The following is a 27,955-nucleotide window of genomic DNA, read 5'->3' on the forward strand; positions in this document are numbered from 1 at the left end:
TGTCCCCCACATGTGGGTGCGCAGCACGCCGGGGCCTCCAGAGCGGCATGGACACCGCCAAAACGCACGGCACAGGGCTGGCGTGGGGCTGCCGTCGTGCTGGCAGGCACCAGGAGCCGGTGGTGGCCGCTGGGCTGGCACTGGGGGACGAAGGACCCAGCTGTGACACCCACCTCCGGCCCCGTCCCAGGCTGGTGGGTCACCGCACACAGGAGCTGAGGGCTGCAGGAGCAACGGGCAAACCCCCGGGCCCCCTCGGCCCCCTCCGGCTGTGGTGCGGCACTCGGGCGCGGGCACTATCGGTGCCACCGAGGTGCTTTGCTGGAACCCAGTCAAGTGTGGAAAGCGCTGTCAGATTTTCCACTGCCGGGCTCTGGAGAGCATCTCTGGCGCGTCCCTGCCGAGGGGCCGTGCTATTTACGGCTCCCCTTGCTACAAGCGCGCCAGAGAATCCCTTGTCACAACTCACCCAGCAAAGGGCAAAGCCATGGCCACACCGCGCCGGCCGCGGAGCTGCCCCCGTAACCCCGGCGTCACCCCAAATGTATGTATAGAGCCAGCGGTGTGAGCATGAGCACACAGAGGCAGCACCGCAGCGTCCCTCCCTCCCTCCATCAAAATCTCCCTGACTGGGGGCGCTGGGGATGCTGAGCGCTGCTGGAGGGGGTGCTGAGCTGTGGGGCAGTGGGCACCACTGTGGGCATCGCACGGTCCCCGAGGGGTGAGGAGGGCCCAAGGGTGACCCGTGTTGGCCAGGGCTCTGCTCCAGTTAGCAGAAAGGGAAAGTGAGGCGCAGGCAAAGGCCCCCCCATGCCAGGCAGGGGCGATGAGAGCCCCGACACGCAGCTGCCGGGCAGCACGGCCAGCGTGGCTCTGCCTGCCAGCACATGCCGGAGCCGGGGGCAGCCCAGGACGGTCCATGGGACCCCCGGTGGCCCCGACAGCCTGGGCACAGCGTCCCAGAGCGGGGACGGTGCCAGCCAGGAGCATCCCCCGGGCACGGTGCCCCAGGCAAGGCCGCAGGGCCAAATGCAGCCGGTGCAATGGGCTGTGCCGGGGCCAGGGAGGCGATGCCAGCACCGGGGGGGCCTTCTGGGGGCCGAGTGCTGCGGCTTGGGACCCTGAGGCCCTGGGGCGTTGGGTAGGCCAAGGAATGGGGGAATTTCTGCATGGGGGGGGCCGCTGCCCCCTGCACCAACCTGTGCCCCTGGGAAGCTGCTGGCCCCGGGGCAGGGGCAGGGTTTGTCCTTGAGGCCCCCCCCCCGGCAGAGCCGAGCCCTTCCCTCCCCTCCGGGTGCCCCTGCGGCTGCTCTGTCTCTTTAAAAGGCCTCCAGGCGTGGCTGTGGGACCGTCATCCCAGCCCCGCCGGACAAGGGACCGGACAGTCCTGAACAGTCCTGGACAGCTGGCGCCAGCCGCGCCTGGACCGCAGCCTCCGCAGGTACCAGGGTGACCCCACCAGGCTGGGGGGCTCAGGGGATCCGGGGGGTCCAAGGGATGAGGAAGCTGCTGGTCCTGCCCCAGCTGGTGTCCTTGGCCCCATCTCAGGGGGGGGAGCGAGTCCTGGGGCACAGCAGAGGCCTGGGGACGCTCGTGACAGGGATGAGCTGGGTTGGCACTGCCTGGGCACCCTCCTGGGAGTGGGGACAGTGCAATGCGTTTGATGGGGGCATGGAGGATGGTGAGCTGGAGGGGGCCGTGCTGCCCGCTGGGGTCCATCCTGGTGGGAACAGCATCCCCCAGCGCTGACCCCGCTCCCGCAGCGCGGCCATGGGCGAGTGGGGCTTCCTCAGCTCGCTGCTGGACGCGGTGCAGGAGCACTCGCCCATGGTGGGGCGGTTCTGGCTGGTGGTGATGCTCCTCTTCCGCATCCTGGTCCTGGCCACCGTGGGCAGCGATGTCTTTGAGGACGAGCAGGAAGAATTCGTCTGCAACACGCAGCAGCCGGGCTGCAAACCCGTTTGCTACGACGCCGCGTTCCCCATTTCCCACTACCGCTTCCTCGTCTTCCACGTTGTCGTGCTCTCAGCCCCCGCCGCCCTCTTCGTCATCTTCGCCGTGCACCAGGCAGCCAAGCCGGGGCGCGGGGGGGCCCCCGGTCAGCGTGCCCGGCGCCTCCAGCCCTTCTACGTGGGCAGCGTGGTGGCTCGCATCGCTGCCGAGCTGGGCTTCTTGCTGGGGCAGGCGCTGCTCTACGGCTTCAGGGTGCAGCCGCTCTTCGTCTGCCGCCGGCGGCCCTGCCCGCACCGCGTCGACTGCTTCGTCTCTCGCCCCACCGAGAAAACCGTCTTCATCCACTTCTACTTCGTGGTGGGGCTGGTCTCGGCGCTGCTCAGCCTGGCCGAGCTCGCCCACCTCCTACGCAAGGGCCCCCCGCCCCGGGCTGGGTGCTGCCACCGGCCCCAGGAGCGGGCACCGGCCCCCGGGCAGCCGGCGGGGGTCCTACAGGAGCCCAGCTGCCCCCCCGGCCCCCCGCTGCGTGGGGACCTGACGGTGTAGCCGGCCTCTGGCTGCCATCGCCGGCACGAGTTGTGGCCGTTCTCAGCCCGTGCCAGGGGTGCACGGCTGTGCCATGCCCCGCTGCCCCCGGTTCCTGTCGTGGGCGGCGGATGGGCCTCACCCGGCAGCTGCTGGGAAAAAAAAATACGGACAAAAGGAAAACAAACAGGTCCCATCCCTGTGCAGCAGCAGGGACAGCCCTGACCCCCCCACACACCCCCAGCCCCCCCCGGGGAGCGGCCAGGGCTGCCCTCACGCTGCACTGAGGATGTCATGAATGCATCGGGGCTCTGCGAGCCAGGGCCGGCTCCTGGGGGGGGGGGGGGAGGGGGGAGGGGGGAGGGGGGGAGGGGGGGGGGCGGGGAGCAACAGCAGCAGCAGGGCTGGGAGCTTTGGGGGTGCTGGGGGGGACCCCAAAGGCTTCTGCCCCAACCCAGCCTTTGGGGATGGCCAGTCAGGCAGGGCAGATGGAGGGATCCTGGGGTGCCCCCCTGCAGCAAAGAATCCCCAAGGACTTGGGGTGCCCCAGCCCCAACCATGCCCCCCCCCCACCCCTGGTTCCCCCCCCCCCCCCCCGTGTTTCCCCCCCCTCCTCCACTGCCCCTGCAGCAAGAACGAGCCAGGCACTAGAATAAATAAACTTTATTCTGGAGCCAGCCCCCCCCCCCCCCCGCCCCCCCCCCATCCTCCCCGTGCTGGCAGGGCCGGACCCCGCTCCCCACAAGGCCAGGGCTGGCACCGCCGCACACCCCCACAGCCCCCACCCCACCTGGGGGGCCAGGGCAGGGCCCGCCCAGCACCCCCCGACTCTAAAACCACTAAAATCTCAACAACAACAAAAAAAAATATTTAATAATAATAAACCGTGTGCCCCCACCCCCCAACCCCCCCACCCCCCCACCCCCGGCAGCACCCACCGTGCCCCCATCACCTGCACAGGCCTAAAAACCCCTCCAAACTTTTACAAAGGTTTTAAAACGTATTTATAGATATTTATAGATATTTATATATATATATACTTTGCTTTCTTTTCTCTTTTAAATGACTCTGCTTCCTCGGCGTGCGGGGTCTGGCTGGCTTCCCCCCCCCCCCCCCCCGCCGGACAGCCGGGACTGGGGGGGTGGCTTGGTGGTCGCGCTCCCGTGTGTGCTGGTGCTGGTGGGGCCGGGCTGTCCCCCCCCGGGGACACGGCCAAGGGCCCCCACGCCCCTGAAATGTGACTCAACCAACGTGCTTCGCCCGGGCCGGGAGGGGGGCCGGGGGCTGCAGGGCTCCCCGCGGGGTCTGCTCCGGCGGGGGGTGTCCCGGGGCTGCGCCGGCGGGGGGGCTGCCGAGGAGTCCGCCCCAGTGGGGGCTGCAGCCAGGGTCGAGGCACGGGGTGCCCCCCCCTGCCACGTGCCGGGCTCTGTCCTGGTGCGCGCCGGGCGCGGGTCACGGCGAATGCGTGGCCGGGCTGCTGCGGTTGGAGCTGGGCGAGAGGCTGGGGCTGCAGCTGCCCGGGGGGGGTCCCAGACTGCTCCCACGGGGGCCACCCGGCTGCCCCCCCAGCGTGTCCATGCCCTCCGAGTTCTCCAGCATCTCCTGGATGAGGGGCGGCATCGATCCCGGGATCTCCATCTTCAGCGTGATCACCCGCTCGGCACCTGGGGGAAGCGTTGGGGTCAGCAGCTGGTACCCTCCAAACCGGCACCCCCAAACCAGCATCCCCAAACTGGCACCCCCAAACCAGCATCCCAAACCAGCACCCCTAAACCAGCATCCCAAACCAGCACCCCTAAACCAGCATCCCAAACTGGCACCCCCAAACCGGCACCCCCCAAACCAGCATCCCAAACCAGCACCCCCAAACCAGCATCCCAAACTGGCACCCTCAAACCAGCATCCCAAACCGGCACCCCCAAACCAGCATCCCAAACCGGCACCCTCAAACCAGCATCCCAAACCGGCGCCCCCAAATCAGCATCCCAAATTGGTGTGCCCAAACCAGCACCCCCAAATTCGCACCCCCAAACCGGCGCCCCCAAATCCACACCCTCAAACCGGCACCCCGAAACTGGCACCCCCATATCCACACCCCCAAACTGGCGTGCCCAAACCAGCACCCTTAAACCGGCACCCCCAAACCGGCACTCTCAAACCGGCACCACCAAACCAGCACCCTCAAGCTGGCACCCCCAAATCCACATGCCCAAACTGGCACTCTCAAATTGGTACCCCCAAACTGAGACCCTCAAACCAGCCCCCCCAAATCCACACCTGCAAACTAGCCCCCCCCAAACCTGCATCCCAAATTGGCATGCCCAAACTGGCACCCTCGAACCGGCACCCCCAAACCAGCACCCCCAAATCCACACCCCCAAACCCAGACCCCCAAACCAGGACCCTCAAACTGGCACCCCCAAACTGGCACTCTCAAACTGGCACCCCCAAACGGGTGTTCCCAACCCAGCACCCTCAAACCCAGTACCCCCAACTCCACACCCCCAAACCAGCTCCCCCGGCTCTGCTCCCCCCACCAGGTGCTGAGGACGAGGGACGTGGCCACGTCCCCAGTGTCCCTGGAGGACACGGTGCTGTGGGTGCCCCCTCCCTCATCCCCTCTGGAGGATGCTGTGCCCTGGGGATGAGCAACCTGGACCCCCCCCCACAGTGGTGCTGAGCCCCAGAACACGGAGCTGCAGGAGGGCACCCCCCCACCCCAAAACCCTCACCCTTGGCGCTGATGCTGCGGAGATCTGTGATCTTCATGAGCATCTTGGGAAACATGTGGGGCTTGTTGGGCCTCCTCTTCCTCACGTAGATCTTCAGCGCCTCCAGCAGCGGCTCCTGCAGCTTGTCCACTTTGTCGGGCTGCTCCAGGTCCTGGCGGTCTGAGGAGGGGGGAGGACAACAGTAGTTACGGGGGGGCAGCACGCATCCTGTCGTTCCCCCGTGGGTACGGATACAGCCCAGCTCCCGGTGGGGGGGTCACCGGGGTGGGCTGTGTCGTGGCAAAGAGCATCACTTGGGGGGCTGCTTGATCCAGCCATTTGGGGAGGAGGTGCCGGGGGTCTGCCAGGGCGCCGGGTGGGTGCCTGTCCCTGTAACCCCCCGCAGCACCCACCTCCGCAGATGAGGCAGATGGCGCTGAGCAGCCCCGTCTCGGCGTCGTCCATCTCCAGCGGCAGCAGCTGGTTGGCGAAGGCGAAGACCAGGTCGGTGAGGGGCCCGAAGCCGGCGTTGTGCATCTGCGTGCGGTTCAGCGTCAGCCCGTCCGAGAAGGTCATGGTGTCCTGCTCCGGCGTGTAGCGCGTGCAGATCCGCAGGATCTGGGGGTGGGGTGGGGGTGAGCACAGCACGGGGGGCGCTCAGCCTGGTGTCCCCTCCCCAGCCCTGTCCCCAGCCCAGCCCCTGCCCTCACCAGGATGTCGAGGCAGGCGGCTTTGAGGAGGGTGATCTGGTCGGCGATGGTGAGCGTGGTGAAGCCGGGGAGCTGCTTGGCGAACTCCACCGTCTTGATGATGCACTTGGTGGACAATTCGCTGAACTTGTCCCACAGGTCAATGTCCAGGGAGACCCGCTGCTCCGAGCTGTTGTTCTGCGGCAGGAGGCAGAGGGGTGAGGGCCCGCCGGGGGGGGCTGCCATGCTCCCCAGGACCCCCCAGACCCCCGCCGACACTCACCGTAGTGTATTTGCCAAGCTGGCAGAGGGCAGGGAAGGTCTCCTGGTGGGCTTTGCGCACCTTCTCGATGAGCTCCTCCACCTCGGGGGTGATGATGTAGCTCTCTGAGCACTCCGGCTTGGGCACGTCCTTCTTCTTCTTGTTCCGGTCATTGCGGACGGCTGCGGGGACAGCAGGGTCGGCGTCACCCAGCCCCGTTGCCACCCAGCCCCTGCCCGGGGTGGGGGTCAGCTCCACCGCGCTCCCCTCCCCTGCCCAGGGCAGGATGAGGACCCTGCCACCAGCAACGGGATCAGCCGCGGTGACAAACGGCCAGCGGAGCCACCAGCCCCTCGCAGCTCTCCTTTAAATAAGCCCTCAGGTCATTAGGAGGCAATTAGGGGTGACAGAGCACCCGTGGGAGGGGGGAAACACCGCACCCCCTGCCCTGGGGACAGTGCTCAGCTCGGCTCTGCAGTGCCGATACAGCGGCGAAAAACACCACAGAGAGAAAATGGCAGCTGAGGCACCGCGCTCGTCACGGGGGTGTGCAGAGGACGCCTGAGATGGGGGGGGGGGGGAGCAGGGATCAGCCTCTGTGGGCTGGGGGGGCCAGGAGCCCCCTTCAGTGCAGGGTGAGATGCAGTCCCTGGGATGCTGAACCCACCCCCGGCTGTGCCTGGCCCCCCCCGGCAGCTGGCAGCCCCCTCCCAGGGGGTCACATGCCCCACAGGGGCAGGCAGATGGGGCAGGGCTTGCGGGGGGGGGGGTGTGCAGCTGCGCCCCAGCAGCCATCACCCCCGGTCACCCACCCCCGGTGATGCCGCGTCGCACAGGGGGTACAGCCGGGCACCATGACAACTGGCACGCAGGCACCGGGAGGCCTCGTCAGCATCATTTATCTCTGACATCATCAATCATGCGTTGCCCAGGCAACAGCCAGGCTGCGACACAAACCTAGGGGGGCCCCCCCATCCCCCCCCAGGGCCTTGCTGGGCACATGGTTGGGGCTGCCGGGATGGCCAACTGTGGCCAGACCCCCCCCCGGCTGCACACAGGCAGGGTGTCCCCATCACTGCCCTGTCCCCAACCACATCCTTGTCCCCATCCCATCACCGTCTCCATCCCCATGCCATTCCGGTCCCTGTCCCCATCCCTGTCCCCATTCGCGTCCCCAATCACACTCACACTCCTTGGACATGCCGACTTCAAAGCACTTCTGGAGGCGGCAGTACTGGCACCGGTTGCGCGTCACCTTGTTGATGATGCAGTTCTTGTCCCGGTGGCACGTGTACACCATGTTCTTCTGGATGCTGCGGCGGAAGAAGCCCTGGGGACCCCACAGACCCCAGTCAGTGCCCAACTGGGGACCCGAGGGGACGGTGACCCCGCCATGGGGTGCTGGCAGCTCTCACCTTGCAGCCCTCGCAGGCGCTCACCCCGTAGTGGTACCCCGAGGACTTGTCCTGGCAGACGAAGCAGGGCTTGTAGATGCGGGGCAGGGGTGGGGGCGAGGGGGGGCTGGGCACGATCTCCTCTGAGCTGGTGCTCTGCGTCTCGACCGCTGCAGGGAAGAGGATGGCACTCAGGGCACCGAGACCCCCAGGCAGGGCTGGCCCTGTGGGGACCCCCACGTCCTGCACCCCCTGACAGCGCCAGGGCTGACCCCTGGGGCCAGGGGTCCCGGCAGCCCCCGTGCGCTGCCCACCCCAGCCCTGCCCGACCACGGGGCCAGGTCACACGGGGCCAGCGGGGAGAGGACGTGAGCTGGGAAGATGCAAGTTGACATTTCCAGGCCACAGAGACGATGTGGAATTCAGGCAGACAAAAAAAAAAAAATTTAAAAAAAAAAAAAAAGAGAAAAAAAAAAAAAGAAAGAAGCTGGGATCCCAGGAGCCCCCCGTGTGGGCGGCACTGATGGCATCCGTGGGGCCAGCATGGTGCAGGGCCAGGGCAGGGGGCGGGGGACAGGGGGGTGGGGGGCAGTGCCACACGCTTGCACGTGTGGGCACACATGTGTGCACAGCCCGGGCCTGCCCGCTGCCCCCCAGCCGGTGGCAGGGCCCCCCCAGAGGGGACGGGCACGGCAGCACCCCGCTGGCACCCCATGGCCCCCCCATGGGGGACAGCCCCGAGGGCAGCGCTGGCCCCATCCCTGCAGCAGGCAGCCCCAGCCACCACGTGCTGCAACGGCCCCGCCAGCCCGCAGGGTGCAGCCCGTGCCCCCTGCACCCCAACATCTCCTGGGACACGTCTGCCCCCCCCTGCACCCCAACATCCCATGGGGTGTGCCAGCTCCCTCCTGCACCCCAACATCCCACGGGATGTGTCTCACCCCAGCACCTCATGGGACATGCCAGCTCGCTCCTGCCCCCCAGGACCACCCGGAAGATGCCCGAGCCCCCCGGGATGAGCCCCGTCGCCCACCCCAGCACAGCCCCAGCCATGGGGGGGTGGGGTGCAGGCGGGGTGCAGTCCCCGGTGCGGGGTGCAGCCAGGCAGGGGTTAAGCGCTCCCCGGCTGCTCCGGGATGTTTGCGAATGTTTTTCTGCAGCGGAGCCAAGCGAACCAGTCAAACAGGATATTAAAGGCCTGGCCCGCCGGGGGAGTCCCGGCCCCCCCCCGCCCCCCCAGCCCCTGCACCCCAAAAAGGGCCCCGCCACACTCAGGGTGCTGCGGGGACAGGCCAGGGGCACCCACCCCACACCCACCCCGAGCTGAGCCAAGGGGGGGTCCTTGCGGGGTGCTGGGGTTCGGGAGGGTGACGGATGATGGGTGGGGGTCCCCAGCCTGGCTGTGCCACCACCGTGCAGTGGTCCTGGGTGCAGACGGGGCCAGGGAGGGGGACAGTGGGGACAAAGCCACCCACCCCATTGTGCTCGTCCCCCTGCCCCGCACAACGGCGACGGGTGAGCATGCTGGTGCGGAGGTGAGTGTGCGGGTGGGATACGGGTGTGCAGGGTGGGATATGAGTGTGCAGGGTGGGATACGGGTGTGCAGGGTGGGATACGGGTGTGCAGGGTGGGATACGAGTGTGCAGGGTGGGATACGGGTGTGCAGGGTGGGATACGGGTGTGCAGGGTGGGATATGAGTGTGCAGGGTGGGATACGGGTGTGCAGGGTGGGATACGAGCGTGCAGGGTGGGATACGAGTGTGCAGGGTGGGATATGAGTGTGCAGGGTGGGATACGGGTGTGCAGGGTGGGATACGAGCGTGCAGGGTGGGATACGAGCGTGCAGGGTGGGATATGAGTGTGCAGGGTGGGATACGAGCGTGCCAGCACGGAGGTGAGCGTGCAGGGTGGGATACAAGTGTGCAGAGTGGGACACGAGTGTGCCAGCACGGAGGTGATTGTGGGGTGGGATACAAGTGTGGGGGTGGGATACGAGCGTGCAGGGCACAGAGATGAGCGTGCGGGTGGGATACGGGTGTGCTGGTGTGGAGGCGTGAGGGTGGGATACGAGTGTGCAGCCAGCAGGGAGGCGAGCATGCAGGGTGTGAAGGTGAGTGTGCAGGGTGGGACAGGAGTGTGCAGGGTGGGATACAAGCGTGCAGGGTGGGACAGGAGTGTGCAGGGTGCGGAGGCGAGTGCGCAGGGTGGGACATGAGCGTGCGGGGTGGGATGCGAGCATGTGGGGTGCGGAGGTGAGCGCTCGGGGTGCAGTAGGAGCGAGCGGGGTGCGGAGGCGAGCAAGCCGGGCAGAGCTTCCCGGGCGGCACTGAATAAATCACCGCTGCCACTCGAGGGAGCGGAGCCATTAAAGTGACTGAGCGAACGTCGTCTATAATTTATCGCCTCTTTTATATAATTTAAGAACTTCCTCGTGAAGAGCTGCACTCACAAAATGCAGATTTGACAAGATTTTGATGTGCTGGGTGCGGAGGGGGGGAGGGGACCCCGCTTCCCCCCCCCCCCACGCGCCGGCGCACGCTGGCGTCCCCAGGCAGGCACGGCTGTGCCAGCGCCACGGGAATCCCCCGCCACCGCTGCCACCATCGAAGGGACCGCCGTGCCACCAGGGTGGGGACGGGGCCACAGGCACCGCAGCCAGCCCCTCACCCTGGCATCAGGCCTGGGCGCCCCTCGCACCCCTGCGGGGCAGGAGGTGGACACAGAGCAGCACCCAAAGGTGCTGAGCGGGCAGGATGGGTGCAAACCACCCTTGCTCCTGCAGGGCTGGGTGCAGGAAGGTCTGGCTGGGGACCCCAGGGACCCCGTTTGTCCCGGCTCCCTCCCCTCCCCCAGCCCCATCTCCTGGAACAGGAGGGATGCAGGCGGCCCCCCCGCCCCCCCGCCCGGAGGAAGCAGAGCCCAGCTGCAGACCAGATGCTGCAGCTCCGCCAGCATCCCCGGGCGAACGCGCCGCCCCCGCCAGCCGCCCCGCCGGCCGCTTCCTGCCCGCACCGAGGGACCCCGGGGCACCCCGACACCCGGCACCCCCGCCCTGGCGTGGGAAAGCGCCCGCGGGGCCACGCCGCCTGCCAGGGCCCGGGGGGGGCACAGCAGACTGGGCTGCTGCCACCCCCCCCAACAACCGGCCATCGCTCCCAGGCCAGAGCCGGGATGGGGCGCAGGGCTCTGGAGTCGGGGGGTGCAGAGGAAAGCCCACCCCGAGGGGTGCTGTGCCAGGCGGGACAGTGGGCGCCCACCCAGGGACGAGGATCCCACATGCCCTGAATTCCTGCACCTCTCTGGGAGCACGGGAGGGGGGAAAGGAGGGTCCCAGCAGCCGGGGTGCCCTGCTGGGGGGTGCCCAGTCCTGCCCCTGGGCACGGTGCTCAGCCCGCCGGGCGCTGCCACCCTGCCAGGTCCCCATGGGGCACCCTGCCCAGCAGACCCAGGGGTCCTGCCCACCACCAGCACTGGGGTCCTTGCCACCCCAACTCTCCCCCCCATCCGCTGCGCCGCCACCCCACCCCCCCCGCGCCACAGCGCTGCGCTGGCTGCGTGCCACCGGCCAGCCCGGGGTGACGGAGCGCGGCTCACACGAGGGCACCCTGTGCCCAGTGGGGTGGTGCCCACGCACAACCCAACCCCACATACGCACACCGCCCCCCCCCCCCCCCCCACGAGACCCCCCCCCCCCAGGCACCACCCACAGTGGCACGGGATGCCCGCTTGACTGGGTGGGTTCCTGCGAGCCCCTCCACTACCCCCTGGGAACCGCCTCGTGCCTCAGTTTCCCCAGCTGTGGTGTGGGGGTGTCCCCAGGCCCCGCTGCAGAGTCAGGAGGGCTCCCCACACCCCCCCACACCCCCCCACGCCCCAAGGAGCAGCTCTTCCCCCTGCGCCAGCGAGACGGCGTCCCGCCGGGCAGGGCAGCACCGGCGCCGGGCCAGCAGCCAGCACCTCAGGGCCAGCCCCGCTGGGCAGAGCCCAGCCACAGCCACAGCTGTCTCTGGGGAAACTGAGGCACGGCACGGCCGCCCCCGACACCGCTAAGGCATGCCGCAGGCTGGCATCTCCGGGCTGGGGAGACACGGCACCTCGACGTGACGTAGGGAACGGGGCACCCTGCCAGGGAGTCCCGCCAGCACCCGTCACCCACGCGCCCGCCAGGTCATGGTCACCGTGACCAGAGCCCAGAGGTGTCCTGGCCGGGCCAGGGGCCCTGCACAGCACCGCAGCTGCGTGTCCACGCAGAGCTGCAGCCCACAGGGAAGGGGCTCAGGCCAGGCAGCCCCTCGCCCGCAGGACTGGGGGCATGGGGGGGGGGGCGGGGGGGTGGCCTCCAGTTGCCCCACTGAGGACAGCACCGCCCCAGTGGGGTCGGGGGGGGGTGGGTGTCCTGCTGCGCTAAGGGCATGGTACTGGAGCCTGGGCCACGCAGCCCCCGCCAGGCCCTGCCTGCACCCTGCTGGCCCTGGGGGGCTCCAAAGTCAAGCCCCCCCTGCAGAGGCAGCAGCAGCCCCCGCAGCAGCCCCCCACCGTCCCCAGCTGCAGACAAAGGCCCCTCACGCCATGCTCATGCCTGATGCCAGCGGAAAGGTCGAGCGGCCCTGAGACAATGGGGGGAGCGAGACGGCGGGGGCCATGGCTGCAGCCCCCCCCCTACCCCCCAGCACCAGCCACAAGGCACCGCACCAGCCACCGCCGCGGGAAGGGGGAACCAGCAACGGGGAGAGGGGCTCGCTGCCCCCCCAAGGAGCGAGGCAACCCCACCACCACCCTGTGGAAGGGGTGAAAGTCCAGCAGAGCCCGGCAGGACTTTCCCCAGGCCGTTATGGCGTTGGTGGCCCCTGGGAGCCAGGCCAGGCTGGGTGGCCGCCCGCTGGGGGGGGGGGGGCACGGGACCCCCTCCAGAGCCCCCCTGCGCAGTGGGCACAAAGCTCAGCAGGGCCCTGTGCCCCCCGTGGGGTGACAGCCCCCGGGCCAGCCAGCAGCTGGGGGTGCGATGCCTGTACCCCTGCGGGCACCCACCGCCCACCCCACGCCCGCGCGCCCTCCACGCCCCACAGCACCGGGGGATGCCCGTCCCCAAGGACAGTGGGGGACCCCCGGGGGACACTGTGCTGTGACCCCCCCAGGGACAGAGGGCAGGATCCCACCAGTGGGAGCGGGACTGGCCGAGCCCCACACCAGCACCCAGGACACCCCAGCCCAGGGGGGCACCCCGATCCCTGGCAGGGTCGTGGCCGGGGGGGGGGCCCCACGCTACCGCCCCCCCTCCACCCGTGCAGCAGCAGCAGCAGCAGCAGCAGGCGCAGCGGCTCTGTAGTTAATTGGATTTTGTCGGAGCCCTTATCAGGAGGGAATGAAATTCCCGGTGGAGCTGGCGCTGCCGCGGCCCCCCCCCCCCCCCCCCCCCGCGGGAAGGGGGTGCGAGGGGAGCCCCGGCGCGGCTCCCCCCGAAATGGGACGCGGGTTGTTTATGGCCGAGCCGGCGGCATCTGCGCACAGCTCGGCCCGCGATGGGGCGGGCGGGGAGGGACGGGGGCTGAGCCCAGCACCCCCCGGCCCAGCACCCAGCACCCTGCTCAGCCCCTCCCGCCGCGCCAAGCACCCATCCCCCCCCAGCCCCCAGCTCCCATCCCCGCCGCCCGCCCCCCCCCGCCCCCGATCGGCCGGCACCCGAGGCCGCAGTGAGGGGCCCGGCCGCCCCCGGGGCGCAGGTACCTACAGCGGCCGGAGCTGCTCCAGGGCGGGGGGCGGCGGGGGGCGCCGCGGGGCGCGGGGGGGCCGCGCTCGGGCAGCAGGCAGCCCCGGCCCGGCCCGTAGAAATCCATCCGGAGGAAGGGGCCGGGGGGCAGCCCCGCCACCGCCGCACCCTCGTACATGGCCCGGGGCCGCGGGGGCGGCTCCCCCGCTCCGGCGGTGGGGGCGGCCCCGGGCGCTCAGCGGCCTCCCCCCCCCCGGCGGCCGGGCCCCCGGGGCGCCCCGCGCCGCGCTGCCATGGCCCCGCCGCCGCTCAGCCGGGGAGCGGGGCCCCGCCGCTCCGCTCCGCGCCCGGGCAGGCGGCGGCGGGAGGGGGAGGGGGAGGAGGAGGAGGAGGGGGAGGGGAGGAAGGCGCAGCCCCGCCGGCTCTGCGGCTCCGGCAGCCCCGGTCCCTCCCGACACCCGCCGCCTCCCCACAGCCTTAACCCGCTGCGCGCCGCGGGGCCGCCCCCCCGCCCCGCTCCGCTCCGCTCGGCCAGCGCCAGGCGGGAGCGGGCCGGGGGCTGCCCGGGCCCGGGGGCTGCCCGGCGGCCGCGGCTCATTTGCCTAATGGGATGCGGGTGAACTGCGGGTGAACCCGGCGGGGAAGGGCTCACCTCGCCCTGACCCCCGGCCGCCCCCCGGGGTGCGGGTGCCACCGCACTGGGGGGCCCGGGGGGCGCACAGGCGTGTGCGCGTGGGTGTGCATGCATGTGCATGCGTGTCCCCGCTGCGCGATGGGGTACGTGCCTGTCTGCATCGCCGCTGCAGAAGGGCCCGTGTGCCCCCACTGCATCCTTGCGTGTGGGGGCTGCGCGTGGGTGCACGTGGGACAGCCTGTGTGCGCACACACGTGCACATTCCTTCTGCACACACGTACATGTGTGTGGCACCATGTCCCCACCAAGCACAAGGAGCAGCCAAGCATGCCCCACTGGATCTGTGTGTGTGCATATGCACACCCCCACTACACACATGTGTGCTTGCGTGTGCACACATGTTCCTGCTGCATGATAGGGTATGTGCTTGTTGGCATCCCTGCGGCAGAGGGCCTGTGTGTGGTCCCACTACACCCCTGCATGGTGGTGGGGGTGTGTGCGTGTGCATGCGTGTATGCGTGTGCACATATGTGCACACAGGCTGTCCTGTGTGCACATACACATGTGCATTCCTTCTGCACACTTACATACATGCTGTGCTTGGTGGGGACATGGTGTCACATACAACAGCTGAGCACATCCCTGCTGGATCTGCACATGTGCACAGCCCCACTGCACACGCATGTGCTTGCATGTGGCCCATGAGGGCAGAGAACAACACACTAGCCCTCCCCACCACGCTGCCCATGTACATGCCCCCACTGGAGTTGACGCCCCAAAGCCAGGGCCCCTCCTGGGGCCACCAAGCAGTGGCAGCACAGACCAGTGTCACCCCACGCAGCACAGCTGGCTCAGCACCGCTGCCTGCACCCAGACAGGGACTGACCCACACCAAGGATGGACCCGCACCAAGGACAGTGGCCACCAGCCGGGCTGGTAGGACAGGCACTGGCAGTGCCACCTCCCCACTGCACCGTCTCACCGTCTCGTCTCACCCACTACCCTTGCTTCCAACACCGCAGCAGCACCAGCACGGCCACTCCACAGCGGGCACGGAGCCTCTGGACCCCACAAGGGTTTGTGGTGCCCCAGCCTGGCACTGCCCACCACAGTTGTGCCCAGGGTGCTGCAGGGCCCAGGGACAGGAGAAGCACATGCATGTGCACAGCTGGGCAGATGTGGGCACTACCACACACGCCAGCCCTGCACAGCCACATGAAGCAAGCAGGGAGCGTGCACGAGCAGATGTACGTGTGCAAGCGTGTGTGCATGTGCGTGTGTGCACACAGAGCAGTATGCAGGATGCAGGGCAATACACACACACAGAACTGTGCGTGCACACACACCCCGACACCGAGGGCACGCTCTCGCCAGCACGGGCACACTCTGCACACCCACACGCCACAGCCCTGCACACACCAGCAGCACCCCCAGCCCCGGCCCCAAAGTGAGCAGCCAGGGCCGCCCCACTTCCATTCCCAACCTGCCCCCCCAAAGAGAGGGGAGGAAAGGGGAGGAAAACAAAACAAAAAAACCCCAAAAACAAAACCAACCAGAATAAGAAAAAAGGCCGGGAGGCGTGTGCGTGTGTATGTATGTGTATGTGTGTGCATGTGTGTGCGTGTGTGCCTGCGCTGCGGATCAGCAGCGCCTGTTTAAATAATAATAGAAAGTCAAAGGCTTTGCTTAGCCAGCAGGTTTCTGAACAAAAGCCCAGCGCTCCTCCAACTTCCTGCAGCGAACATGACAAATGTCTGCTTTGACTCATTTACCAGCGCTGGAAAGAATGTGGCTGCGACGGAGGGGACGGAGGGGACGGAGGGGACGCAGGCCGATGGCACCGCACGGCTGGGCTGTGGCACGGCTGGCCATGGCACGCAGGCCGGTGGCCATCCCACCGGGCAGCGCTTCCCCTCCCGCGCCGGTGGCTACAGGAAGAAACAGAGATTACAAAAAAAAAAACAAAAACCAAAACCCCAAAACCAAAAAAAAACCAAAGCCTTAATGCAGAAGCCAAGAGGAACTGGGCGAGGGGAGCGCTCTGCACGCAGTCCCACGGCACGAGGGGGATGGGGACGCCCCATCTGTCCCAGCACCTTGTCCCACTGCCCCACCAGCAGCCTGGTGACACTGGAATGGGGTGACACTGGAATGGGGCCCCTCAGCAGCACCCCAAAGCCCTGCTTCCTGCTGGCCACACTCATGAGGGTCACCGATGCTCCGAGGAACACAAGATGCCCTCACAAGCATGATGGAGACCCAGCCACAAACCCCATGGGGACACGCCAGGGGACACTTCTGTGCCTGGTGACACTGGAATGGGGTGACACTAGAATGGGGCGACACTAGAATGGGGCCCCCAATCAAGAGCACCCCCCAGCCCCGCTTCCTGCTGGCCACACTGGTGGGGGGGTCACTGATGCTCCGAGGAACACAAGATGCCCCCACGAGCATGATGGAGACCCAGCCACAAACCCCATGGGGACACCATGGGGGACACCGCTGTACCTGGAGCGGGCAGCTCGGGGACTGCGGGGTCACAGCCCTAGCGGACAACGGGACGTGGGCAGGGATGCTGGGGACCCCCACGCAAAACCCCCCCCCCCAGCCTGGGTTACGGGGTGCTTGGCCCCGGCCCCTTCCCCCCAGCATCACGCCAGCACCTCGGGGCCCTGCAGCCCCCCTCCCCTCCACCCACTTCAAAAGACCCCATTTATCCCCTTCAGTGGCTTTTGAGCGCGGCAAATTCCCGGCCGGCGCAGGCGGCTCCCCCCGGCCCCCGTGACAGTGATAGAAAACCTCCGCCGTAATGGGCTTTCCCAGGCGCGGGGGCCCAGCGCCCAGCTCAGCATCATCAATCTTCCCAGGGCGGCGATGGGGGGGCCAGGGGGTCCCCAGCACCGCACCCCACAGGGACTCCCCGGCCTCGGCCCCGAGAGGGGCCCCCCAGCCCCACCACCCCCTGCCCACGGCCCCCGGCCTGCAGGGAGCACGTTTTGCTCATTAATTTTTAAAAATTAATTAATTACGGGGCGCTGCGGGGGAGCGGCTGCAGCGCTGAGGAAATCGGAGCCAGCGGGTAGGGTGACACGCCGGGCCCGGCCGCGGGGCCCCCCGTCCCGGCAGCCCAGAGCGGGGTCGGGGGGGCCCGGCTGCAGGGGAGGGGGCCGCACCGGGGTCCCGATTCCCGCAGCCAGGCCTGGGAACCAGGGCAGAGGGAGGGTGGGCTGGGGGTGGCAGCCCAGGGAGCCCCTTGTGGGGCAGTGGGCAGAAATCTGCCGTAGCCCCCCGAGACCCCCGCCTGGGCCAGCAGCGGGGAGGGGACCCCCAGGGCCAACCAGACCCCACGGCAAGAGGCCACCGCAGAGCCCCTGGGACAGGGATGAGGGCACAGGCACGGCGCTGGCACCGCCACACATGCACACACGCGGCACGGGCACACCGGCGGCCCCGCGACGTGCACTGCGGGCACAGACACACACACGGGGGGGGGGGCTGGCACTGCGTGCACGCGCGCTCACCCCCCCGCACGGCCGCTCAGCCCTGTGTACGCTGGCTACGCGCGCGCCCAGCCCAGCGTGCACACGTGGGTGTGCACACACAGGCGTGCGCACACGGGCATGCACAGCCGACAGCGCACGCGCACAGCACCGTGGACATGCAGCTCCATGCACACGCAGTTGCACGAGGCAGGCATGCACACACAGCCCCCCCCCCCCCCCCCCCCCCAAGTGTGCACACTCACCATGTGAGCTCACTTATGCCCACACGCAACTGTGAACGCAGAGAGGCCCCACAGCCACCCTGGGTGTCCCCCGGTGCCCCCCACCCACCCTGGGGTGCCCCACATCGGGGGCCGGGGGGAGGGGGTGGGGGGAGCAATGCCAGGGATCCCCAGGGACCTCCACTCACTTCCCCTTTGCCAGGCGCTCTGACACCGGCACTAAGGGACACCCTCCTCAGGCCAGGGGGGTGCAGGAGGCCCCCCCGCACCCCCAGCGGGCAGGGCAGCCCCCAGCACCACAAACAGGATATGGCCAATCTATGCCAAGGGCAAAGCACACAGCACCGCAGGGGCCCGATCCGGCCCCGGCAGCACCCCTGCAGCCCCACTGCCCCCCCCGGCTCCCCATCCCGACACCCACAGACCCAGCAGGGTGCCTATCTGAACCCCGGGGGGGCATCTGCACCCCCAGGAGGTCCCAGCCGGATCAGCCCCGGGGCCGTACAGCTGCAACACATCTGGCGAGGGCGGGCCGGTGGTGGGCTGGACACGGGGCGGGGGGGGGGGGGGGGCCCGCACTGAGCCCCTCCGCAGCCCCCCAGGCCCCCTCCCAGCTGGGACACAGACCCCAGCACCTCCTTGCTGGCCCCACCACCAGGAGCCAGAGCGGGGGCACCTCGTGTGGGCACACCCCAAATACTGCAGGACCTACACACAGGACACCCACCCGGCTGTACGGGTGCTACGGGGGGGTGCAAACACGGTGCCCCCACTCCCTGTGTCCCCCGGGACCCCCGGGCACCCCAGCAGGGAAGGCCAAGGGGAAACTGAGGCACGGTTCACCCGGTTGCCATCAGCCCCAGGGCAACCCCCAGCCCTGCCCATGGACCCCAGCCCCAGTGTAGAGATGGGGGGGGGACGGGGGGGGGACAGGACAGGTGGCCCCCCCCGACCCGTTCCCACAACACTGCGCAGCGGGAATGGCCCCAGAGCCAGCGCGGAGGAGGGGCCCCACCCGCCGACACCCAGTCGCTGAACTGGTCCCACTGGGTCCCACCGCCGCCGGGGCGGCTCCGGCGGGGGACAGCACCCGGGGCCGGCCCTGCCCGGGCCTGCACCGTCCCCCGGGGCCAGGGCTGTGCCGGAGGGGCCCTGCCACACCCCGACCCACGGGGACCTCCCCGACGGCGGGCGCCGCGGGGCACCCATGGTGGCACGGCGATGGCACCCATCCGCAGGGGTGGCAGGATCCAGCAGCTGCCCCGTGGCACCCAGCGGGGGTTCGGGGAAACTGAGGCACGCTGAGGGCTGGGGGGTGACGGCGCAGGGAGGACCCCGGCCCGGAGCCCACCGCCCATGGCTCCCAGCTGCCGGCGCGGCGGGGCGGTGATTACCGGGGCCGTGATGGACGACCCTGTCAGGGGGAAATTGAATCAGGAGCAGACGCGATGATTGCCTTCATCGCCTCCCCCACGGGCGGCCCCCGCGCCGCCGGCGAACAAAGAGCCGCCGTGGGGACGCAGCGCCACACCGGGCCCCCCGCCACCACCGAGCCGCCCATCACCACGGAGCCCCCCGTCCGCCAGCCTGACCGCGGTGGGTGCCGGGGACGGGGACAGCCAACGGCCCCTAACCAGGGCCAGCTGGGCCGTTAACAGCCGGGGTATAAACACGGCCATTAACGAAGGCGGCCACACAGCAGCAATTAACTGACACACACACCCCGCCAGGTGCCACTGCCCGCTCCCTGCCTCAGTTTCCCCAGCGGCAGCACTAATGGGGACACACAGTGAGAAGCACCCGGCGCTCGCCTCCCTCCCACCAACGTGCCAGTGCCCCCCAAACACAGCTCCTCATGGGTGGGCGATGCGGTGGCCGACAGCAGGGAGACCCCCCAGCTGCCTTCACCCGTGCCACCACCCTGGGCAGGTTACAGAGCGGCGCCAGAACAGCAGCCTGGGGTCTGTACCCACGTTCCACAACCCCGGCACAGAGGGGTCCACACACCCCCCCCCATCACTGGGGGTCCCACTCACTGGGGGTCCCACCCCACCCCCCCACGAGGCCGCGGTACTCACTGGCAGGTGAGGGGGTGCTGTATCCGCTGACGGGCAGCTGGTGCTGGATGCCAGCCAGTGTGCTGGGCGGCGACAGCCCCCCCAGCATGTGGGGGAAGAAGAAGGCATAAGGGGGCACAGGGTAGCCATTGAGGTGCCCCCCTCCAGGCGTGGGGCAGGAGCTGCTGTTGCTGGCCATGGTGGGGGTCTCCGGCGTGGCGGGGGGGAGCTCTCAGGCGCGGGGCGCAGGGCCCGAGCAGAGCATGGGGCCCGTGGGCACCCCAATGCCCGGCGGCTGTCCTTGCTGGTGGCGCTGGCTCCTGCGATGCTGCTGGGGGTAGGGGGGGAGAGCAAAGAGGGGGGGGTTAGCAGAGGGGTTGGGAAACCCAGGGCCCCAACCCCGAGGTGGCACCCACCAGCTGTGCCTCAGTTTCCCCAGACCCCCCACCCCAAGGGTCACATCCCCTCCCGGCCCCAGGAGGGCGCAGCCGGCCGGGCCCGGCGCTCCCCGCGAGATTAACGACAATCCCCCAGATTAACGACACCGGGACCGGCGGGGCCTGGCAGGCCCAGGTCACTAATCCCAGCTTAGCGGGCGAGGGCACAGGGGGACGGCATGGGGACATTGTGGCCCCCCAGGGCACCCCCTCAAGGCCAGGGGCCACGCGACGGCCGCAAACCTGCCCCCCTCCCCCAGGTCCGGCCTGGGTTCAGGGGTGCATGGGGGGTGCCAGGGGGGCAGCACCCCTTGGCCCAGCACAGGGGGCTATGAGGCAGCCAGGGGAGGTTGGGGGGGGGGGCACAGGCACACCAGGGTCCCCTGAGGACAGCGGCTCTGCTCCAGCCCGGCTCTGCTGTCACGGCCACGCGCCCACTCGGGCTCCGCTCCCCCCATGCCCGCACCGAGCGCCACGGGGCTCAGCCACCCGGCTGCAGGGTGGGAGGGGGCTCAACCCCACCGGGACCGGCACCTGGGGGGCTCAGCCTGGCCAAGCGCCACAGGGCTGGGCTCTGCCCGTCGTGCCATGTGCCAGGCTGTGCCGTGTGCTGGGCGGTGGCGGCAGCTCCCACAGCAGCCCAGCGGGGCAGGGACCCCAGGGCCCAGGCCAGGCTGGGGGGCAGCGGTGGGAAGGGGGGCACGGGGCTTTCACAATCCCGGGCTGGCTGTTTATTTAAGCGCTGGCGCAGGGCCCGGCGGGGGCTGTTTATTTGCCGAGAGTGCTGGCTCCCGGCCTCGCGGAGGCGGAAAAGGATCCAGAGGAACAAGGCTGGGCCGCCCGGCGAGGCGCTGGGGAGGGGCCGGGATGGGCATGGCCCTGCCCGCCCCCCCAGCACCCACTTGGGTGCACCCACTGGCAGCAGGACCCCCAACCTCACCCTCGCACCCACAGCCCCACCGCTGCCCCCCATGATGGGGACCCACTGGAGGACCTATGGGGAGACCCACAGTCTGGCTGGCCCGGGCTGGGGACCCAGCAGTAGCTGGGGTGGGTGTCACATCTGTGTGTCCCCCCCCTGGCACAGGGTGCCCCGCTGGGCGCTGCAGCTTGCGCAAGATTCCCATGGGCACAGTGCCGGACACCGGGTCAGCATCCACCCGAGCCCAGCACCCACGGCTCAGCACCAGGGAGGGGACAGACCTCGAGCAGGGTCCCCACATGGCACTGCAGGGACCCCAGCCCCACGGCACAGGGGCTGCCCGTGGCCCCCCAGCCGGGCCGTGGCCCCCAAGCCGCGCTGGCCGGGGGGAGCCGGGGGGAGGGAGGCGCGGGAAGAACTGTTTATGTTTGCCGGTGCCAAGCGCTCGCCGGGCACCGCGCCAGCCACGCCGGGGCCCAATTACTCAACCCGCTCCCGCACCCCCCCCCTGCACGCCACCGGCCTGGGACCGAGCGAGGCCAGCACCGCCGGCCTGGCCACCGAGCACCCCAAACCCGGCTGGCGGCTGCTGGACCCTCCCCCGCAACGTCCCACAGGACCAGCAGCAGCCAGGAGGGTCCAGGGGGCACTGCCAGCCCCACTCCCGTGGGTCTCCGTGGGCAGGAAGAGCTGCAGCCCAGAGAAGCCCCCACGGGCCCCGGCGCTGGCACAGATGCTGGCACATGGCTTCCCCCTGACCGGGGGGGGGGTCTGGCTATCCCAGGGGTCCCAAATGGGGGTCCCACTCCTGGGCAGCAGCGTGGGGCCAGGGGCCATGCAGCCCCTTGGCGGGGGCCCACGCTCACCCTCCCCGGCGCCTTTTCCTCCAGTCCCCGGCAGGAGCTGGACGAGGCCTGGAGCTTCCTGGAATCCAGCGCCTTGTTCCAGCCCCGCGGAAAACACTGCCACGGGGCTCGGGCCAAATCCAGCCACGAGGAACCTCCCACCCGGGCCGGGGTGGCCCCCGGGAGCCGATGGACGCACGGATGCACAGACCGGAGCCATTCCCAGCGCCAGCAGCGGCATGGCCATGGGGGACCACTGCTGCCCAAGCTGCCTTCTGACCTTGACCCCACACGCGGCACCAAGCCCACCCCACACCCCCCAAAGGGATTCCTTCCCAAAACGCAGCCCCCGGCTGGATTCGCTGCCCACACCGGGGCAGGGCTGCATTCTGCTCCCCTGCGCCTGGCATGGCCAACGCTAACGGCAGAGCAGCGGGGATGGTGGCACCAAGACGGCAGCACCGCAACGGCGGCACCATGACACCCACCCCACCCCCAGCCCTGCCTGCCAAGGGGGCCAGGCAGCATCCCCCCATCCCACCCCACCAGCTCCCCGAAAGCCCCCGGTGCAGGCAGCACCCCCAGCCCCAGTGCCACCAAAGCCAGCCGTGCTTCCTGCCAGGGCACAGGGTGATGGCAGTGCCAGCACCCGGATGTGACACGCCGGTGCACGGGGGCACCGCCCTGGCCCCCCCTGGCACTGCGGGGGCAAACGGGGCCGGGGTTGCTCTGGGGTGCCTGGCAGGGCAGCGGGCAGCGACCAAGCCCTTCCTGTCATGCCTGTGGGCACCGCGCGCCTGCCCGCAGCTTCCCCTCGCCACTCTCGATTCCCAGGCGGCCAGGTTTCAGTTCAGCCCCAGCCCGGCTGCCATGGCCCCCTGCCACCCCAGAGCCTGTCACCCTGGAACCCTACCACCCCAGAGCCCCAAACACCCTGGAGCCCATCACCCTGCTCCCCTGCCACCCCAGAGCCCGTCATCCCATTCTCCTGCCACCCCAGAGCCCCCAGCACCCTGGAGCTGGTCACCCTGCTCCCCTGCCACCCCAGAACCTGTCCCCCTGCTCCCCTGCCACCCCGGAGCCCATCACCCCATTCTCCTGCCACCATGGAGTCCCTGCCACCCTGGCTTCCCTGCCACCCCAGAGCTCTGCCACCCTGAAGCCCCGTCACCCTGCTTCCCTGCCACCCCGCGCCCCTGCTCTGCCACCACCCCAGAGCCCGTCACCTGCTCCCCTGCCACCCTGGAGCCCTCCCATCCCAGCCCCCTGCCAGCCCACTCTGACACCCAGATCTGTCAGGGGGCTGCTGCCCACATCCCCCATCCTCACCGGGACAGGTCCCGGGGACACCCGGGTGGCCAGCCGCCCCGGGCAGAAGCAGGCAGGGGGTGCCGTGCCCCCCGGTGCAGGGAGAGCAGGGTGGCCCCCCCGGGCTGGCAGCCTCTCGGGCATGGCAGGAAGCGCCCGGAGCCGCTGTGCGGTCGCTGCCTGCGGTTTCCTCGCTGCTGTCAGCGCCCGACCTGGGGTGGCCTCACACGCGAGGCCGAGAGACTGGCTGCCCCCCACCACCACTGCCCCCCCTGCCCCACCAGCACCGTGCAGGGGCTGTGAGGTGCCCCCCTGGCAGGGCCGCCGGGTGAGACCCCCTCCCCATATCCCCACAGCATCTGGGCCGTGAGTCACCGTCACGTTTCTCACGTCCCCGGGCAGGCGTGAATCATGCCCCAGCGCGGCGGCAGGGCCGCAGCCAGCGGCACACGCTCGGCACAGCCGCCACGCACCGGGGCCAGAGCTGCCCGCAGCCCCTCTTCAAGGGGATCCGGGGGTGCCAGGGCTAGCGTGGCCCCCAGGACCTGCACGCTGCTGTCGGGGGCCAGCAGCACACCCAGGTCCCTGCGCAGCACCGGTGCCACCACGTCCCAGCACCAACCCACGCCTGGCCTGGCCAACACTGCTTCCCCCAGCGCAGACGCAGGGCCGGGGACACCACGCTGGCCGGGGCGGACGGTGCCCTTGCCGGCAGGGATGGTGCCCATGCTGGCCTTTCCACTCTGTGGGGGCACAGAGGCACCCCAGGGAGCGGCCGCCAGCCCCGTGGCGTGGGTCCTCACCCCGGCACCCCCACATCCCGCTGCCGGCTGGGCGCCACAAACTGAAATTCCACCTGTCGAGGCCGGACCAGCTCCGGTTACGCCGGGAACGCGCCACTCCGGTTACATCTCCTGCACCCGTCGCCAGACACGCCATTCTTCTGTGGGAACAGGTGCCACGGCCCCTGCCACGGCCCCCAGGACCCTGCCACGCCGCTGCCGCCACCAGTGATGCCATGGGTGCCGGCCTGCCGGATCCTGGAAGGAGCGAGCCAGCCCAGCTCAGCCCCAAAGGCCCAGTCGGCCCCCCAGCCCCTCACACCGCAGCACCCTGGGGACCCCCCACCCTGGTGCTGCAGGGGGGCAAACCCACGTCCCAGCCGGGCTCCCCCCCCACACGGTGCAGCCTTGACCCTCAGGACAAGCCTAGGGAACCGCAGGTCCCGCAGCCCTGCCGGGACAGTCCCACTCCCACTCCCGGGGTGCCCCATCCCGGTTCCTTGCGGGCTCCCGGGAAGCTGCAGGATGGTGGCGCGGCTCACGGCGGCCCCGGTTGTTTTTAGCTCTGGATGCAGCGCGCACAGCCGGCGCCCTGGGAATGGCGTGCCGGGAACAGCGAGGCCCCAGACAGCCCTTTCTGGCTCGGCGACAGCCGGCAGACAAGTGCAGCTGGCTGCGCCGCCGGCCCGCAGCACGGGGCTGCTCGGGACACGGCGGCCGGGGCTGGCATGGGTGGCCGCAGCGGGCAGGCAGTCGCAGAGCACCCCCGGACACCGGGATTTGGTGGCACCGTGCCCCCGGCTTGGGCCAGCTCTGGGGAGCTGGGAGCAAGCTGGGCAGCACTGCGACCTGGCGTACCTGGGGGCGGGGGGGGGGGGCAAACCACAGCATGCCACAGGCGCCGTGACCCACCGCACTGTGAGCAGGCCCGTGGCACGGCACGCGGCCGTGTGGCACTGCCATGGCCCTGGTCACAGCCTGGCAGTGGCGGCTCAGCCAGGGATGGCAGAGGCCAGGGCAGGCGCACGAGGCCCCTCGCCGGGCCCTGCCACGAGCCACCCCCCTGCTAAGCCGCCTCCAGCCGCAGGGAGATTAACCCATTTTCCGTAATCAGCACATGTGTCACCGCAGATATGATCGCAGCCCCCCCCCCCCCCCGCGCCTGCTGGCACCGCAGCCCTTCCCCCCGAGCCCCAGGGCTGGCACTGCCACGGAGGGGGGGGACACGCTGCAGCACAGGGGTGCCCAGGGTGTCGGGGGGCTCCAGGGATGCGCTGTGAGCACCCCACAGCTCCACCAGTGTGGGGCACCCCGAAGTGCTGCGGTAGCACCCCACCAAGGGCTGGGGGACACCAGAGCCCAGTTGCTCTTTCGGTGACAGCGCTGTCATCGGCGCGGGTGGCCCAGGACACCCTCTGCCCGCCGCCGGCACAGCCGAGCGCGGCACGTTGACATGCCAGAGCCTCCTGGTTATAAATAGAGCCGGAGCCGCGGAGCTGGTGAATCCCAGCGCCGCAGGGCAGGCGGCAGCACGGGCCCTCCCCGGGCTCACCGGGACCGAGCACCGGGGACACGGCGGGCATGCCAGGGCACCCACCGGCAGTGGGGGACGCGGCACGGGGCACTGCCCTGCTCCCTGCTGTCCTGGCTGGTGGCAGCCGCGTCACCCGCGGGGGGAGCAGATGAAGGGACCGGGCACCCACCGGCATCCCCGGTGCCAGCACCCGCTGGGCCACGCATGTCCCCGCGCCGCAGCAAGGTCACCCCCAAGGGCAGGGTGCGAGGCCCACAGGTGACATATGGCCCGGGAGCAGTGGCCGTTGGGCCGCTAAGCCCCTGCGCCAGCACCCGCTAATCCCGGCACAGAGGCCGGCGCTCCGGGTGCTGGGCCCAGGGCCCCCGGCCGAAGCCTGCCCGGCACCCCCAAGCAGGACGGCCACCCCGGCGGCGAGGGGACCCCCCTGTGTCCCCTCGCCGGGCCGACGCATGGCCCCTGCCACCCAACGAGGTCAAAGGTCAGCGGCACTGCTTTGGGGACACCACCACCACAGCGGGCAGGGGGCTCTGCCGCGGCTCCCCCCCCTCCCTGCCTCAGCCGCCGTGCCTGGGGGCTGCCCCCGCCCCCCCCCCGCGGGAAGCACCGGTGGGGCAGCCCCCAACCCAGCCCGCAGGGGTCCCAGTAACCCCGGGGGTCTGCTGTGGAGGGGGAGGCGGTGGTCGGCGCCCCCCGGGGCGGCCCCCCCCCCGCCCCGCCAGCGCCCTGTCAGCCGCGGAGAGCGATGGCTTCCTCCGCCCGCCGGCCAGGAAACGGCGCAGACGCCGCTCCCGCCCCCCGGCCCCGGCCCCGTCGCCCCCCGGCCCCGCTCACCCGCCGGGCCCCGCCGCCAGGCCCGGTCCCCCCCGCACCCCAAAAGGGGAAGCGGCTCCGGTCCGTCCCCCCCCCCGCCCCCGCCGCAGGGGGGGGCCGTGGCTGCGCGCACCGGCGGCCCATGGGGATGGGGGGGGCGATCCGGGGGGGCTCCCCGCAACCAGCAACCGGCTCCGCGGCGGTGGCTCGGGCCCCCCCGCGGGTGGGACTGCAGCCCCCGCGGCGGCGGTGCCCCCCGGGGCGGAGGGGGGGGGGGGTGCGGCGGGAGCACCCAGCAAGCCGGCTCCGGGAGGGGGGACCCAGCACCGGTAATGGGGGGGGTGTCCAGCACCGGTAATGGGGGGCCCCCCGCACCGCCAAGCCCGGGGAAGGGCGGGGGTAAAGGCACGCTCCGGAGCCGCGGCGGGGGGGCAACGCTGCCCCTCGGGGCTACCGGTAGCCCCAGCCAGGCGGCGTCCCCCCCCCCCCGCCGAGTCCCAGCGAGGGGGATCCCCAGGATCCCCCCGCTTTACCGACGGGGGATCCCCAGCGCTGCCTCCCGGACGTCGCGGGGGGGGGGGGGCACCCACAGCCCTGGGACCCCCCAGCAGCCCCACCCGGGGCGGGGACACCCCAGCACTCCGCACCCACCGGGGGGGCGGTGAGGGGAATCCCGGCTGCACGGCGGGACAGCACCCACCCCCCCCGAACGCGGCGAACCCCCCCCCCAAACACCGGCACGACGCGCTGTGTCCCACCGCAACGGATCCCTCCCCCCCCCGCCTTTTCCCAGCAGGGATCCACGGATGGATCCGGGGGAGGGGGGGGGGGGGGCGCACTCGTTACCTGCTCACGGAGACTTCCCACCGGGATCCTTACAACCGGGAAGCTCCCGGTGGTGGCTGCATGGCGGCGGAGGTGCCGGTATAGCCCGGCCTGAGGGGATGGTTGGAGAAGGAGGTGGGGAGGGGGGTAACGGGGAGAAGGGGGGGGGGGGGGCGCTTAACGAGCGGCGGCCGCGGCCATTGCGAGTCATGTGCTCGCGGGGAAACTTTACCCGGGGCTGGGCCGGGCGGGGCGGCGGCGGCGGCGGTGGCGGAGGGCGGGGGGGGGGGAGCGAGGGAGGAGGTCACGCCCCTTTCCGCCGGCCACGCCCACGCCACGCCCCTCCAGCCAATGGGGCGCCGCCGGGGCGGTGCCCCATTGGCTGGAGGGGCGTGGGCGTGGGCGTGGCCAGAGCTACATTGTAACTCTTTGAAGTCTCCAGAAGGCGGAAGGGGAGAAAGTGGGTGGCGCGCGCCGCGCAGAGAGGACCCGCCGCGGGGGGGGGGGGGGCATCTCTTAAAGGGGCCGCACCAACGTAGCTTAGTTGCCCCTCTCCGATGTGCCCACCGCGTTCTTGCTCTGTGGGTCACGCAGGGGTGGCCCAAGCGGAAAGAGGGGGGGGGGGGGGATATCCTGGGGGAGAACAAAGGGCAGCGGCGGGGGGGGGGAATGGAGGCACCCAGGTGGGAGGGGGTTGTAGGGGGGCAGGACAAGGGGCACCCATGTGAAGGAGGGAGGATCTACCCTTGGTGGGGAGGACAAGGGGTACCCAGGTGGTGGGATCTACCCTGGGGGAAGGATGGGGGCAGTGGAGGGGGGTGGTTGTTGGGGTG

General features: G+C 70.2%; 2 protein-coding genes across 4 annotated transcripts; one reads left to right on the top strand and one right to left on the bottom strand.

The window, feature by feature from the left end:
- Positions 1 to 1,361: 1,361 nt before the first annotated feature.
- GJD3 (gap junction protein delta 3) lies at positions 1,362 to 2,668 on the top strand. Its single transcript, XM_055697615.1, has 2 exons — positions 1,362 to 1,441; positions 1,764 to 2,668. Exon 2 carries the CDS (start codon positions 1,771 to 1,773, stop codon positions 2,497 to 2,499), a length of 729 nt encoding a protein of 242 aa, XP_055553590.1. The 5' UTR covers positions 1,362 to 1,441; positions 1,764 to 1,770; the 3' UTR covers positions 2,500 to 2,668.
- Positions 2,669 to 3,394: 726 nt separating this feature from the next.
- RARA (retinoic acid receptor alpha) lies at positions 3,395 to 27,288 on the bottom strand. Of its 3 annotated transcripts, none has more exons than XM_055697676.1 (9): positions 27,144 to 27,288; positions 19,678 to 19,984; positions 7,556 to 7,704; positions 7,329 to 7,470; positions 6,162 to 6,322; positions 5,900 to 6,076; positions 5,603 to 5,807; positions 5,211 to 5,369; positions 3,395 to 4,142 (listed from the first exon to the last, which is right to left on the bottom strand). In XM_055697676.1, exons 2-9 carry the CDS (start codon positions 19,853 to 19,855, stop codon positions 3,931 to 3,933), a joined length of 1,383 nt encoding a protein of 460 aa, XP_055553651.1. In that variant the 5' UTR covers positions 19,856 to 19,984; positions 27,144 to 27,288; the 3' UTR covers positions 3,395 to 3,930. The 3 variants fall into 3 exon arrangements, with proteins under 3 accessions (XP_055553651.1, XP_055553650.1, XP_055553652.1); XM_055697675.1 differs by having other exon boundaries at positions 19,678 to 19,987; positions 27,144 to 27,287; XM_055697677.1 differs by lacking the exons at positions 19,678 to 19,984; positions 27,144 to 27,288 and adding an exon at positions 13,263 to 13,571.
- Between the last annotated feature and the right edge of the window lie 667 nt (positions 27,289 to 27,955).

Source organism: Falco cherrug, chromosome 20 (assembly GCF_023634085.1).
Source record: "Falco cherrug isolate bFalChe1 chromosome 20, bFalChe1.pri, whole genome shotgun sequence".
Taxonomy (NCBI): Eukaryota; Metazoa; Chordata; class Aves; order Falconiformes; family Falconidae; genus Falco; species Falco cherrug.